The 14,039-nt window shown below is 32.1% G+C and overlaps 1 protein-coding gene across 2 annotated transcripts in view; it reads right to left on the bottom strand.

Annotated features, from left to right (window-relative positions):
- Positions 1-3,186: 3,186 nt before the first annotated feature.
- Positions 3,187-14,039, bottom strand: part of LOC132717061 (phosphatidylserine synthase 2-like) — a 28,014-nt gene continuing 17,161 nt past the window's right edge. Inside the window, exons 6-13 of one of the 2 annotated variants that reach the window (XM_060700465.1) lie at positions 11,328-11,459; positions 10,702-10,752; positions 10,028-10,141; positions 9,373-9,491; positions 7,847-7,961; positions 5,836-5,981; positions 4,984-5,129; positions 3,187-4,007 (exon numbers count right to left, since the gene is read on the bottom strand). In XM_060700465.1, the coding sequence (XP_060556448.1) occupies positions 3,814-4,007; positions 4,984-5,129; positions 5,836-5,981; positions 7,847-7,961; positions 9,373-9,491; positions 10,028-10,141; positions 10,702-10,752; positions 11,328-11,459 (1,017 nt within the window). In that variant the 3' untranslated portion in view covers positions 3,187-3,813. The remainder of the gene's footprint in view (positions 4,008-4,983; positions 5,130-5,835; positions 5,982-7,846; positions 7,962-9,372; positions 9,492-10,027; positions 10,142-10,701; positions 10,753-11,327; positions 11,460-14,039) is intronic. The other variant, XM_060700456.1, reaches the window with a different exon arrangement.

The raw sequence follows: 14,039 nt of genomic DNA, 5'->3' as shown, positions 1-14,039 counted from the left end.
TCAACCCTTTGATGAAATGTAAGACATTTCTTTAAAAAATGCCTTGAAAAGAAACTAATAACCCCTTATCTACTGTTAGCTCTTTTTTCTGCAACCTTTGAAAAAAAAATTTTTCCAAACTCATGAAATTTGAAATTAAGAAGCAATAGCAAAAAGGTGCATATTATATGAAAACAAAAGCAAAACCACTGGTTATAATTAACAGGCTAGTGAACAACCATTTAGTGATTTAAGTAAGATATCAATTAAAAGAAAACAAACAGTAAGTGTTACACCCATTAAAAAGAAAAGCATACCTCCAAAACTAATATTTATAAATTCTGAAGATAAAAAACAACAAACCAATTCAACACATCTGCCTAACTAATTTAATTAATGGCTGTGGTGGGTTTCAAATCCCATTAAGGGCAAGCCTTGTTTCTTGAGGAAAGAAAACTTTACACTCATTGCTTATTACTGTTGGTTCCAGGAACCAGATTTTAGAGTGCTTAAAAGCATTACAGCTTCAAACACAATCAAAACTAAAATAAATTAGTATAAACTTAGTCAATGTTTACTAAAGCATATTTCTAAACTAAACTCTTAATTAATTCTGTATACAATATATGGTTCTTTAAAAAAGTACTAGTTTTTGTAATTTTAATGTCTAGTGTTCAAAAAATAAATAAATAAAAGTTTCATATAAAAGAATTAAGAATCATTATTGAGTACTTATGGCAAACCATTAGGAAGTTTTAATTAGGAAACTGTCACAATTTCCTTGATCTCAGCTCTATTATTTGGGTAACAGCACTACTTCTTTCACATGACCTAACCCGTAACCTGCTGGAATCTATAAGTGATAAGCCTTTGAGCCACCAGTATAGAGGGCCAGCAGCCTGCATTTACCTTAACATTTTTTATAGAAACTCGTTAGTCAAGAATGTAACCTCAAAAGTATGAATCTCATCTACAATAACTATTACCAAAAGATTTAAGTAATCAAAATAAGAAGAAAATGGGAATTACAACACGTCAACACAACCCGAGCTGGTTAGTTTTTATTTATTTCTCTACCGCGTATCGGTTTCTATCGAATCTTCATCAGGATTTAACTAAAAATTTCACATCAAGGACCTTAATCACTGAATGCACATCTTTTTTTATACTTCAAATTTTAATAATTTTTATTCTTCAAAATTTAATATTACCAATCTGGAGGTATGATACATTCCTTAAAATCACAAAAATATAAACAATCCATCTAACAGTAAACCTGAGAAAAATAAGGGGAAAAAAACAATGCATACATTATACTCGCAATGACAGAAAACAAACTCATTACTGTGAACAAAGTCCATAAAAAAGACACTAACAACTTTAATATATATATCTAAAAAGTAAAACTAGAAATTTACATATACCTAAAAACAACTAACAGAAAACAAAGTATATATGCATATCTCATTATAAATGATAGCACATAGAATATGACTGGAGAAATATTTAGGAATTGTTTCATAGCTATAACCATAGGGGGACAAACACTTAGTGGATTTCTGACCTGCTTCATTCCACACAATATACCCACTCTGAACACATGAAAAAAAACATGCTTTTAAGTTAATTATCAACTATACTAAATAACTATTTAATCTTATTATAACAAAATTGTATATTGTCTGCTTTCTAACCTAGCAAGTGACCTTGTGACCTTGACTTGAGAAAAAATTTACATGTAGTTAAAGTTCTTTAAAGGATGAGATTAAATTTCACATTAAGTTATTCAAATATATTCCAATCATATGCCTTTTTGACCCTTACTCAAGTTTGACCTTGACCTTTGGACAATGACCTTGCAGAAAACCATATTACTATAATATATATTATGTATATAGGAGCTTACATTTGCCAGTTTACAGATGGACGGACTGTTGAATGCACAAAAAACTGTTGTTAGAACATACACTAAAAAAGAAAATCTAATAATTAGACTGATAATTATCCGTCTCCACTATCCAAAAAACTAAAATGGTAAATAGCTACAACTTTAAAGTCTATCAATATATATATACAAGAGGGCCATGATGGCCCTGAGGTCGCTCACCTGCGTATATAGGCCCCCCCAACCCCCCCCCCCCCCCAAACGTTGCAGGGCCAATTTAACCAAAGGGCTTTTATTTGCACAAACTTGGTAGACACCCATAAGAAGATGTTTCATGCTAAAACATCTAAGCTCTAGCTCATTGGGCTATTTAAAAAAGAAGATTTTTTTAAAGTTTTTACTATACACATATAGTTAAAAACAATGACACCCCTGGGGCCGGCTAGTTATGACCCCAGGGTTTTATTTGAACAAACTTTGTAGACACTTACTAGAATATGTTTCATGCTTAATACTCTAAACTCTAGCTATTTGGGTTTTTTTCAAAGAAGATTTTAAGTTTTTGCTATACCACATATCAGGAAAATCAATGACCCCGGGGCAGGGCCAATTTTGACCCCATGTCTTTTATTTGAACAAACTTTGTAGAACACTCACTAAAAGATGTTTCATGCTTAATATCTTAACTCTAGCTATTTGGTTTTTTTTTTTTCAAAAAAGATTTTTTAAGTTTTGCTATACACATATAAGGAAAATCAATGAACCCCGGGGCGGGCCAATTTTGACCCCAGGGCTTTTATTTGAACAAACTTGGTAGACACCTATTAGAACATGTTTGATGCTAAATATCTTAACCATAGCTCTTTGAGTTCTTTAAAAGAAGATTTTTTAAGTTTTTACTATATGCACATAGGAAAATCAATGACCCACGGGGCGGGGTCAATTTTGATCCAGGGCTTTTATTTGAACAAACTTGGTAGACACTTATTAGAACATGTTTTCATGCTAAATATCTTAGCTCTAACTCTTTTGGTTCTTTAAAGAAGATTTTTTAAGTTTTTACTATATGCATATAGGGAAAATCAATGACCCCCTGGGGCGGGGCCAATTTTGACCCCAGGGCTTTTCTTTGAACAAACTTGGTAGACACCTATTAGACATGTTTGATGCTCAATATCTTAGCCATAGCTCTTTGAGTTCTTTAAAAGAAGATTTTTTAAGTTTTTACTATATGCATATAGGGAAAATCAATGACCCCGCGGGGCGGGGCCAATTTTGACCCAAGGCTTTTATTTGAACAAACTTGGTAGACACTCACTAGAAGATGTTTTATACCAAATATTTAAGCTCTAGCTCTTATGGTTTTTTAAAAGAAGATATTTAAAGTTTTTTCTTTCGGTTGCCATGGCAACCAGAGTTCTGCATGGAATTAAATTCTTTGAACAATTTTTAAAGGTGACCACCAAAGGAACATTCCTGTGAAGTTTGGATGAAATTGGCCTTGTGGTTTATGAGGAGATGTCATTTAAAGTAAAAGTTTACGGACGACGGACGACGGACGGACGCCGGACGAAAAGCGATCACAAAAGCTCACCCTGTCACTTTGTGACAGGTGAGCTAAAAAGGGCTACAATAATAAAAAAGTATTTGATTTGGTATAAGTATATAACAGGACTTTAAACTTTAAGAAAAGTTTCTTTAAAAAAAAATACCAATAGCAAAAATATGAGTTTTAATTTACATTATTAAAACAAACTATGTTAAGTAGATTTCTTCAAAAAGCATCCTCTAATTAGAGCTATTTAAACATGTAACAAATTGGATAATAACAAAATTTTACCATAAATACCTTATAACAATGGAATGAAGCAGTTTTGACTAACATTTTCAATATCATTTACAATAAAAACAAACTGAAACTTTAAAAACCTAAAATTGCTAAAAATCTACTAATTTTCAGCTGATCCATTTCTTGTATTTGTGCGTTTCTGTACACCATTGTTATTAATATTAGAGGTGCGGACGATATATGGCTCTGTTTCACTGATGGTGTCCTCCTTTACCCTCGTTTTTGGTTTTAAGGCCACATCATTTTTCACATCCCTCTTAATATAAAACTTCCATACTGTATACCCAACAAGACCTGAAAAGAAAAGAAAATCTTAAATGTCAAAAGAAAATTATAAAAATAAAATATTTCAAAAAGTTAATATATGTGTGAATAATCATCATTAGCTAAAAACCCTCACTCTTACCGACACTTGAACCCTTAACCTGCTGGAACAAGGAGCAATTTGCCTCTGTCACCAGTAAAGAGCAGGCCAGCTTGCACTTCCATGCATTAGGTTCTGTACTGTTGGCAGCTCAATTCTTGTGTATATTTTCGAAATCCCCTAAACTTTGAATTGACAGTTCCAAATTCATATTTAGGCATATTCATTTCAGAAATTCCGCAGTTAGGCATATTCATTTCAGAAGTTCCGCAGTTACATGTAGGCATATTCATTTCAGAAGCTCTGCAGTTAGGCTTATTCATTTCACAAGTTCCGCAGTTAGGCTTATTCATTTCACAAGTTCCGCAGTTAGGCTTATTCATTTCAGAAGTTCTGCAGTTAGGCTTATTCATTTCACAAGTTCCGCAGTTAGGGTTATTCATTTCACAAGTTCCGCAGTTAGGCATATTCATTTCAGAAGTTCCGCAGTTATGTGTTTAAACAGACTATTTATGCTTTACTCTTGTACCTGTCTGATGCCAAGTTAATGTATTTTCTTTCCATTATCTGCAACTTTTAAAACAGCCAACCTATATTTAGACATAAGGGTCAGGAAATATATACTTTAGTTGCATTATCATGGCCGGCAAAATCTGATTTTGACTTACTTGTCAATTTCAGCTCTTGCCAAAATAATACATTTCCTTTTATAAACAAAATGAAAGTAATAGTCAATCTATATAAAGTCAAAAAGGCCTGGAAATATACACTATATTTGCATACATATTCTGCAGTAAGCCATTACTGCCTAATATTCTGAAATAAGTAATTAACTAGTTAAAACAAACCTGACTGTAAACAAATACCATTAGTAAAGGAATTAATTTTGGAAATGTTTTTACTTACCAAGAAATCCTAAAATCCAGAAATAAGCAATTGTTTTCGGAAGTGGTTTAGTGATGGTTTCATAATCAAACTTAACAGTAACCAGTAATTCTGTGATGACAATTGCTATCATCATCCAGGACTGTCTACCAAACTTGTTCGGCTCTCTGAATTATAGTATGTATAGTCTGATACATTGTGACATCTTAATTTCAGATACAATATATTCAATTCTCATTTGTTTTTATAGTTTTTACGCGGATTTAAACACATTTGAGCCGCGTCACGACAAAACCAACATAATGGGTTTGCGACCAGCATGGATCCAGACCAGCCTGCGCATCCGCGCAGTCTGATCAGGATCCATGCTGTTCGCTATCAGTTTCTCTACTTGTAATAGAGTTGGTAAGTGAACAGCATGGATCCTGGTCTGGATCCATGCTGGTCGCAAACGCACAATGTTGGTTTTGCCGTGACGCGGCTCATTTTTTAGTCATATCTCTGCAGCTTATCCTTCTAGCCAGCTTTCCTGGAAAACTGTAACAAAGTAACACCTGACTAGTACATGTAATTCCATTTAATTCCAAATCACGTTTAGTCTACAACATGCTGAATTTTAGCAAATTTTAACTATTACATCAGAAATATAATAGAACCGAAAGTAAAAATTCATGAATATTAAACTTTGCAAATTAATCCAAAATATTGTTTTTTGCAAAATGAAAATAGCCATTTAAACATTTCTAATTTTTCTTAATTCATTGACTCTGACATTAAGTCGAAGTGATATAAGAATTGTGAATCTTTAAGACTTTAAGGCTAATTGACAAAGAGATTTCAAGGATGACAGCACTGATAGGAGTATATACTTACGGATCATCTAAATATTGGAAAGTTTCTCGTAGAGCAGCAGCACCCATGAATAAAATGAAGACAAGACGACCTAGATTAAGATAATGTTCGGGAGGTATCCACAATACAAACTTCAGGTAAAATGTGTTTAATTCAGCTAGTAGAAACTGAAATAAATAAATGACAATTTGAATCCGCACTGTTACTATGCTGATGATATAGAAACCAAATATGTATTTTCTGACTTTTGTCCAAGAACGAAAGCTTTCTTTTCTGTTTGGATTTGAAAAAAGTACAAAAATAACTTATCTTTTTGGAAAACATCCTTTAAAACAATTTTAGTAAAAAAAATCTGATAATTTAGAAATATTGCACAACTGAATGTAAAAGAACACATGAATTTATAAAAGTTATATCATTCTATCCATATTTAATCCTAACACTTACTCTTAAAGTGTCAGTGCATAGTATATAGGTTTTAAAATACAATACTATGCATCCAATAAAATTCTACATCTAATTCTTTATTCTATTCCATAATCTCAGGGCTCATCTGGAAGGGCGATTCAGTTTGGTTTTGGCGATTCAGTATATTTCCATTTCGCTCTCCCAATTGATCAAAGAGAAGTCAACATCGCCGATAAAATCTTAATTCCCAAAGACTAATTACTTGGCGATGTAAAGAGCAGAGATTGTATCCGCCCATATGACGACTGCTAAATATCATTATCCAATCAGAGCGTCGCTTTATACTACCCTTCTACCTGTATGACCGCCTACTCTAAACAGTAAATAATGAGAGCATCGGCCCGAAACGGGTATAATTGTGTGACAGTTTTGCGAGTTTAATACGGGATTAGGCGATAATTATAGATTATTTTTTCCCCGATCATCTAAACACGTGCATATCTTCCCTAATTGATATACATGCGGTGTTTAACCCGAGTAATGGCGATGTGCAATGGGTTTTTCACGGCTATCACAACACTGTTAGTCAATTAAAAATAATCAATTTCATTTATGATCAGCGACCGGATTAAAAACTTAATCATAGTTTTGAATGATTTCAGTCCGTTAACATGAATTAAAAATTGTTATGTCGCTCACATCATGGCTACAGGGTGAAATGCCCAAACCTAGCAGTAAAAGAAAGTTGCTGATTCTGATACACCTACGCGAAAATTTAAGAAAGCCAATTCGCAAAAATCTGACAATTGATATATTGTAGACAGTGAGAGTGTTTGACATTGTTATCTTTGTAGAAATGCCAAATTTGACACAGCTTACGCACATGGGCACGACATCCAGGAAAAACTACCAATCATGATCGGCATGCTACATATCGGTCGTATATCATGTGTACATGTATATAACAACAAAATTTGTCAGGAAGGAAGTGTTCTTATAGTTTTAATGTATATATTTGTTTTAATGTCATAAATATGACCCTCAGATTAAGATTTATCAATATTGTAAATTTCAAAAAGCATTATTCCAGTTAAACATTTCATGAAAATAAAGGGAGGTAATTAGAAATTTATTTTCTATAATTTCTCAGTCAAATTTTTCAATAAGAAATGAATGTATATAATTTTAGTGATCAAATATAATGTGCACAAATGTTTGCAGTACATATTTTACATATTCTTCGATGTTTGAAAATTGTTTTATAAGCATAATTATATGCACATAAATGTGACATTACAACATACAAGATCATAACTTCTCACTTCCCCTCGGAGCGTGCACGTCGCTGAGAAGGCACAGGGCATCGGCAGAAGATTTACAACTTGGCTGGTAGACAACTTAAATTTTGCCTTCAACCGTGGGCGGTAACTACGGAACTCCTACTTCGTCACTTCTGCGTATGCACACAGTAATATTCTGATCAAGCCAGTTTATCCTATCAAATTCTAGCTACATGTACAAATGTATACTGAATGAAGTGCATCTGCATTTTGTCTTACTCATATTCATTTTTATAGGACTATTTACAGAAAGAATACACACCAATGTGTGAACCAATACTTACAATTACAAAAATTCCTAAGGTTGCAAACCATCTAATAAGGCTAGACGTTGGTTTCCAGTTGAAGTCTGTCCAACTGTATGGTGTAAACTGCAAGGCAACACGTTTCATCTTACCGCTGCAATAAAGTACAACAAAATTTAAACCCTTAACCTGCTACAACCGGAAGTGATTAGCACTTGCCACTAGTATAGACCCAGCCCAGTCTTCACATCTCTTTGGAACTTACAATATTGATAAATCTTCATTTGAGTATCATACGAGGGTTGTCCCAATATTCTGTGACAAGATTGTTTAAAAGCTAAATAAAACAGGTACGAATTTGATATTTTAATATGTTATAAACCCATATAATTAAAACATTTTCACAAATTTTCATAGATAAATATCAACAAACAACAAAAATATGCCATAAACACCATGGCAACTAACTGAATCGCGGCGCACGTCCAACGTCAAAGACGGCGATAAATCTATAAAAGGCGCCTTTCTCAAATACTCTCAATGGCTTTCAACGCAATAATGGTACCCATAAATCGTCAATTTCTGACTTAAATCATGTGGTTGTTAATGTTTGTTGAATGTTTGGATGGCATACATTAATTTTTGCTATACGTGAACTTCCGATCTCATTACTCCTGTTTTTAGCTGTAGGAAATAGGCGACGAAGATCGGTCTTCCTATCCGTGTTTTCCTTATTTTCGCTTTTTGTAGCGCAAAACTATGGTTCCCTTCATGCCTTTTGTACACAAATGCTCAGAATATGTTGCTAAACTGTTATATTTGGTATATTTGTTGAAAATCGTTACATGTGTCATCTCAAAATAGTCATGAAACCTGAGTGACATGTTCACTGCGCCGCAAATTCTTCGAACGTCGCCATTTTAACTTTCCTATTTTATATGAGATATTTTCATTTATTCGTATCTCTTTCCTTTTTTAAGTTATTTAACTAAAATTTTCAGAGATGATTTAAACATAGCAGCAGAGGAAGTCAACGTGACATTGTGCAGACACATCATCAGATATTTGAAATGTACGTAATTAATTTCAGCCTATTCATAACAAAATGTAAATTATTTGACGTGCGCCGGCAACTCAAACCAATGTCATTAATACTGAAAATTTCTAAGTAACTAGGGTAAATTTTTTGTAAATGATTTGATGTAATGTTAAATAATAAACTTAACGGTTATATGTGTGAATTATTTTCTATTGGCGTTAAAAATGAACCGGCTATACAATTGTTCACGGACTTTAATGGGACAACCCTCGTATTTATGATATAAAACCATAAGAAAAATGAGTTACAGGATCTTAAAGTATATGCTACCATCATTGAAAGGTCACCACCCTGCACATCAAGTAAACATATTTACCTGGCTACCTTTAAATTATGAATGATACTTAAAATAACTTTTTTTCAATTTCAATAAAACAAAATTTAATTGATCAATTAATTAATTAGCTTACAAATAATCACGAACATGACACTATATGAAAGTCATTCAATAAAATTAATAACAAACCTGTAAGTTGGAATGTTCCACATTCCCCTCCAATGATAAGGTTTCATAGATAAATACTTGAGTGTTTTCATACCAAGGTAAATTCCTAGACCATTGCATACAATTGCATCCATTATCCACTGTTACAATAAAAAAAAGTTAAATTCTTAAACACTTTTCTGTGGGTTAGTAATATAGTTCAACTCAAATTTGTAAGCATATAATACACTTCCTATATTGCTCCAAACATAAATTACCAATCCAATCGCCAACATGCAGTTATTCTGAATTTATCACATGGGTATGTGATAATATACTTTGATCCAAAAAAATAAATATTTTTGAAAAACAGAACCAGATGGTTTCTAACCTGCTCAACTTGTCTTCAATTTTCTATTATATTCCATTGATGGAAAACTAAGAAGAAACAAAAAGAATTTCTTGCATTTTCAATATTTTGTGAAAAAGACAATGTCTAAAAATCCTAGCTCTATAACTAGGAAGAATAATTCAATAACAGACTTGCCCTGCCTTGAAATTTTAAAGAAATTGTTTATTGTTAGTTTTGTATATTTTTTATAACTAGAATTTATCTGCCAATAGTAAAATGTCAAAGTTCAATACTTAAAATACAGGCTTTGCAATATTGTTGCTAAAGCTCTGATGATTTACTTACATGATCCCACCAACATTCACTAAAGTTAGGCAATTGGTGTTCTAATGTATACTCCATCACCTCAAACATCAGACTTATCACCATACAAAACCACCAATCTCTGATAATTAAAGTCTGTAATACATATCATAAAATACATGTCAAATCAAATATATTAGCTGAATAAATTTTTTTTTTTATAATTTGTTTCGGTTACCATTTAATTCAGTGACTCTATGCCAGCAATCTTTGGCATGATATTTATTTAGAGATGAAAATATTTGGTCTTTTCTATTAAAAAAAACAAAAACTGGCCATTTTTTTAATGACACTATATTTACTCAAAGTGTGTAGAGTTTACAACATGAAATAACCTTCTCTGTGTGTACTTAAAAGTTGTTTATTGTACATTAAAAGCAAAACTGTTTAGGTATTTTTAGTATTTTCGAGTATCAAATTTAGCACACAATATATCTTTATGATGAAATAAAAATACAGAGTCTCAAATAATATCATAAATGCCAAGAAAGAATACACATGTACATGTACCATGAATCTTCATAAGCCATATGAAAGGCTTTCATATAAGAGAGATTTGAGGTAATCCACCTGATCCACATTGGCACAAAAACTGTCAAATGATCCGGTAGAAATAATTTAGTAAAAAACATGACAAAAAATGTTATTATTTTTACCTTTAACCACCAACCAAAGAAATGTGTGGGAACAAAGCCATCCATTTTATCCTGAAAATGGACAAAAATTTCATTTTCAAAGAATAATCAAACACATTTAAGCATAATGTTTTAATAGGAGGTCATTGAATTTTGAATTTTTTTGCTCAATTTTAAGTCAAATTGCTATGGTTACCATTTTGATCATACAGCAATGTACCAGCTTAACTGTCCCAAGAGAAAATGCAAAACAACACTCAAAGTATCTGTCAGACCAGAATCGGGCACACACCCTATGATAGAGGGCATACAGAATCAGGCACACACCCTATGATAGAGGGCCTACATGTATGTATCTTTGTTTAAAAAAAAAATGCTCATGAATATCTAGCAGATATACAACACAATCATGAGGAAAGGAATATTATAATCCTAATTTACTTTGAAAACGGTGAAATATGATAATTGTTTTGAGGTCATAAATGAATACTTTCTCAAAATATAGTTAAGTTTAACATATTTTTAGCATTTATAAAACGATATCCAAATTTCTAGGGAAGATAATTCTTATAATTTATAGTGCTCTCACTCATGTGGTTTTATTTTATTGAGTATACATGTTTGTTACAAAAAACCTCAATCCTTACCTTAAAATTAATCCATGGATCTTCATTAGATGGATCATAAATAAGACAATTACCACCGTAACTTTTCTCGGGAAGTGGTTTTCCAAGGTTTTTATCTATGTGACGCATCATTAAACGGGCATCATTTGCAGTCTGTTAAAACATTATAAATATAAAATAATATTCAGATTGACAATTATCATTTTTGTAAGAATGTTTCAGTTTTCAAGCAACTACAATCAAATCCCAGATTATGCCTCAATTCAAATATGGTCATTTCCTCACCCTGGAAAATTTCAATTATGTAATTTTGATGGAGAAGACAATACCCCTTTTTATAGTTTTACACCTTAAATTGACATAAATTTTCATTTTATATTTACATTTATTTAATTTGCATGAAAAATAGGTAAATTGAAAACTAAAAGTAAATAAGTTGCTTTAATTGAAGTAATTTTCATCATTACAGATAATAAAATATGCCCCCATTGAAACATGAAGTTCTGCTTTCTTGTGATATTAATTCATAAAACAATCCAAAAAGTACTATTACATTCAGAATCTTGATAACATTTATACATTGTTAAAACAAATTATCATCAATAAATAATCAAGCAGTAATGTATCTAACTCAACAAGATAATACATTGTAAATGTTCAAAAATAAATCATTGTCATTATCGGACTGGTTCTTTACCCATCAATTATTCAACATAACTTGCATGTTTTATGAATGCAAATCAATAATTTAAAGCCCATGTTCTAAAGAGATAAACTAAAGTTGCAGTAGGAGAGCCTCCTCAACTATTCTCAATGCTAAATAGTTAAATATCTCAATTCTTAAAGTTTAAATATCCTAATTCTTAAGATTTAAATATCTAATTGCTTCATAGTTAAACATCTCAATGCTTCATACTTCAACAAAAGCTTGGATAATACAGGAAAACAAAGAGGAATATTTCATTTAAAATACATGACATAACTGTGAGCCTGAGGATAATGACCCAGGAATTTTAAAAGATCACAGAGGCCCCTTATTTAGTCAAAGTCCATGCTAGATTTACGTGCCTTGGACAGTGACCTCACATTACTATCTCAAAGACATGTCTGACATTACAAGCAAATATCTTTAGTTGGTGTTTGATGAGGTATGAAATTATACAAAAAAGTTCCACCTTAAACTTTAACCATAGTGTAACACCATTACCAATATTTTCATATTCATGTCTATAAATATACAAGCAATGCTGTAAAATACACAAGTGGGAAACATGTCGGTCCAAATATAAATTTGACAAGAAAAATCAGTCAAAATAAATGAGAGGACAATTGTTTGGGAGTGGGATTGTCTAGATATTGTAACTTAGGAAACGTGGTAAACTGATATTCATACACAAACATGTACATGAAAAATGTTTGGTACCAGTACATGAAAAATGTTTGGTACCAGTACATGAAAAATGTTTGGTACCAGTACATGAAAAATGTTTGGTACCAGTACATGAAAAATGTTTGGTACCAGTACATGAAAAATGTTTGAAACTGGTACATGCATCTAAGATTTCCCAACAGACCAGCTAGAATATGATACATCATTGGAACTAGAAGAAGAATCCAGTAACAATATTGAGGAAAGAGATGTAACAAGAAGAAAATCAAAATCTGCCATTACCAAACCTTTACTCTATAATAAGGTCAGTATTTCAGAACTCTCTTAATATTTATCACAAGTAAACAAGAATATAATCATCTTACAGACAACAATACTTTATCAGTATTTATAATCCCTTATACCATGTAAAGTTATCTAATACATGAAATAAAGTTTATTCAAAGAATCAATCAAACAAAATATTTAAACATGATTGTGTCTTATACCTACCTGACTAGATCTTATCCAACACCTTTACGAATATATTATATCATCAAAAGAATAGCTGTCATGAAGGTTTTCCATCCATAGTCACATACTCATAAATTACATAGGGTTGGATTTTACATCAAACAGACTGTTAAGATCATGCAGTTATATTTCAGAAATAAAGGCTGTAAATGACACCAGATGTTCCTTCACATTAGCTCTTCCTCCCTTATTTACCCCATCATCATTTGACCATTGATTATGTGTACATTCATTATTTACCCCTTTATCACTCGCACCTTCATAACTTGGCCCTTTATTATTTGCACCTTTATTTGATTACTTATTATGTTTCCCAATTGATTATGTGCACCTTCATTACTTGCCCCTTTATTATGTGCACCTTCTTTATTTGCCCCATTACTATGTGCACCTTCATTACTTGCCCCTTTATAAAGTTTATTATGTGCACCTTCTTTATTTGCCCCTTTATCATGTGCACCTTCATTACTTGCCCTTTTATTATGTGCACCTTCTTTATTTGCCCCTTCATTATGTGTACCTTCATTACTTGCCCTTTTATTAAGTGCACCTTTTTTCCCCTTCATTATGTGTACCTTCTTTACAAGCCCCTTTATTATGTCAACCTTTTTTAATTGCCCCTTTAACATGTGCTACTTCATTACTTGCCCTTTTATTATGTGCACCTTCTTTATTTGCCCCTTCATTATGTGAACCTTCATTACTAGCCCCTTTATTATGTACACCTTCTTTATTTGCTCCTTTATTATCTATTATGTGTACCTTCATTACTAGCCCCTTTATTATGTGCACCTTCTTTATTTGCCCCTTTATCATGTGTACCTTAATTA

This window comes from Ruditapes philippinarum, unplaced genomic scaffold, assembly GCF_026571515.1.
Source record: "Ruditapes philippinarum isolate M1 unplaced genomic scaffold, ASM2657151v2 ctg2667_1_1_1_1, whole genome shotgun sequence".
NCBI classification, from domain to species: Eukaryota; Metazoa; Mollusca; class Bivalvia; order Venerida; family Veneridae; genus Ruditapes; species Ruditapes philippinarum.
This window is presented reverse-complemented; position numbering and strand designations above follow the sequence as displayed.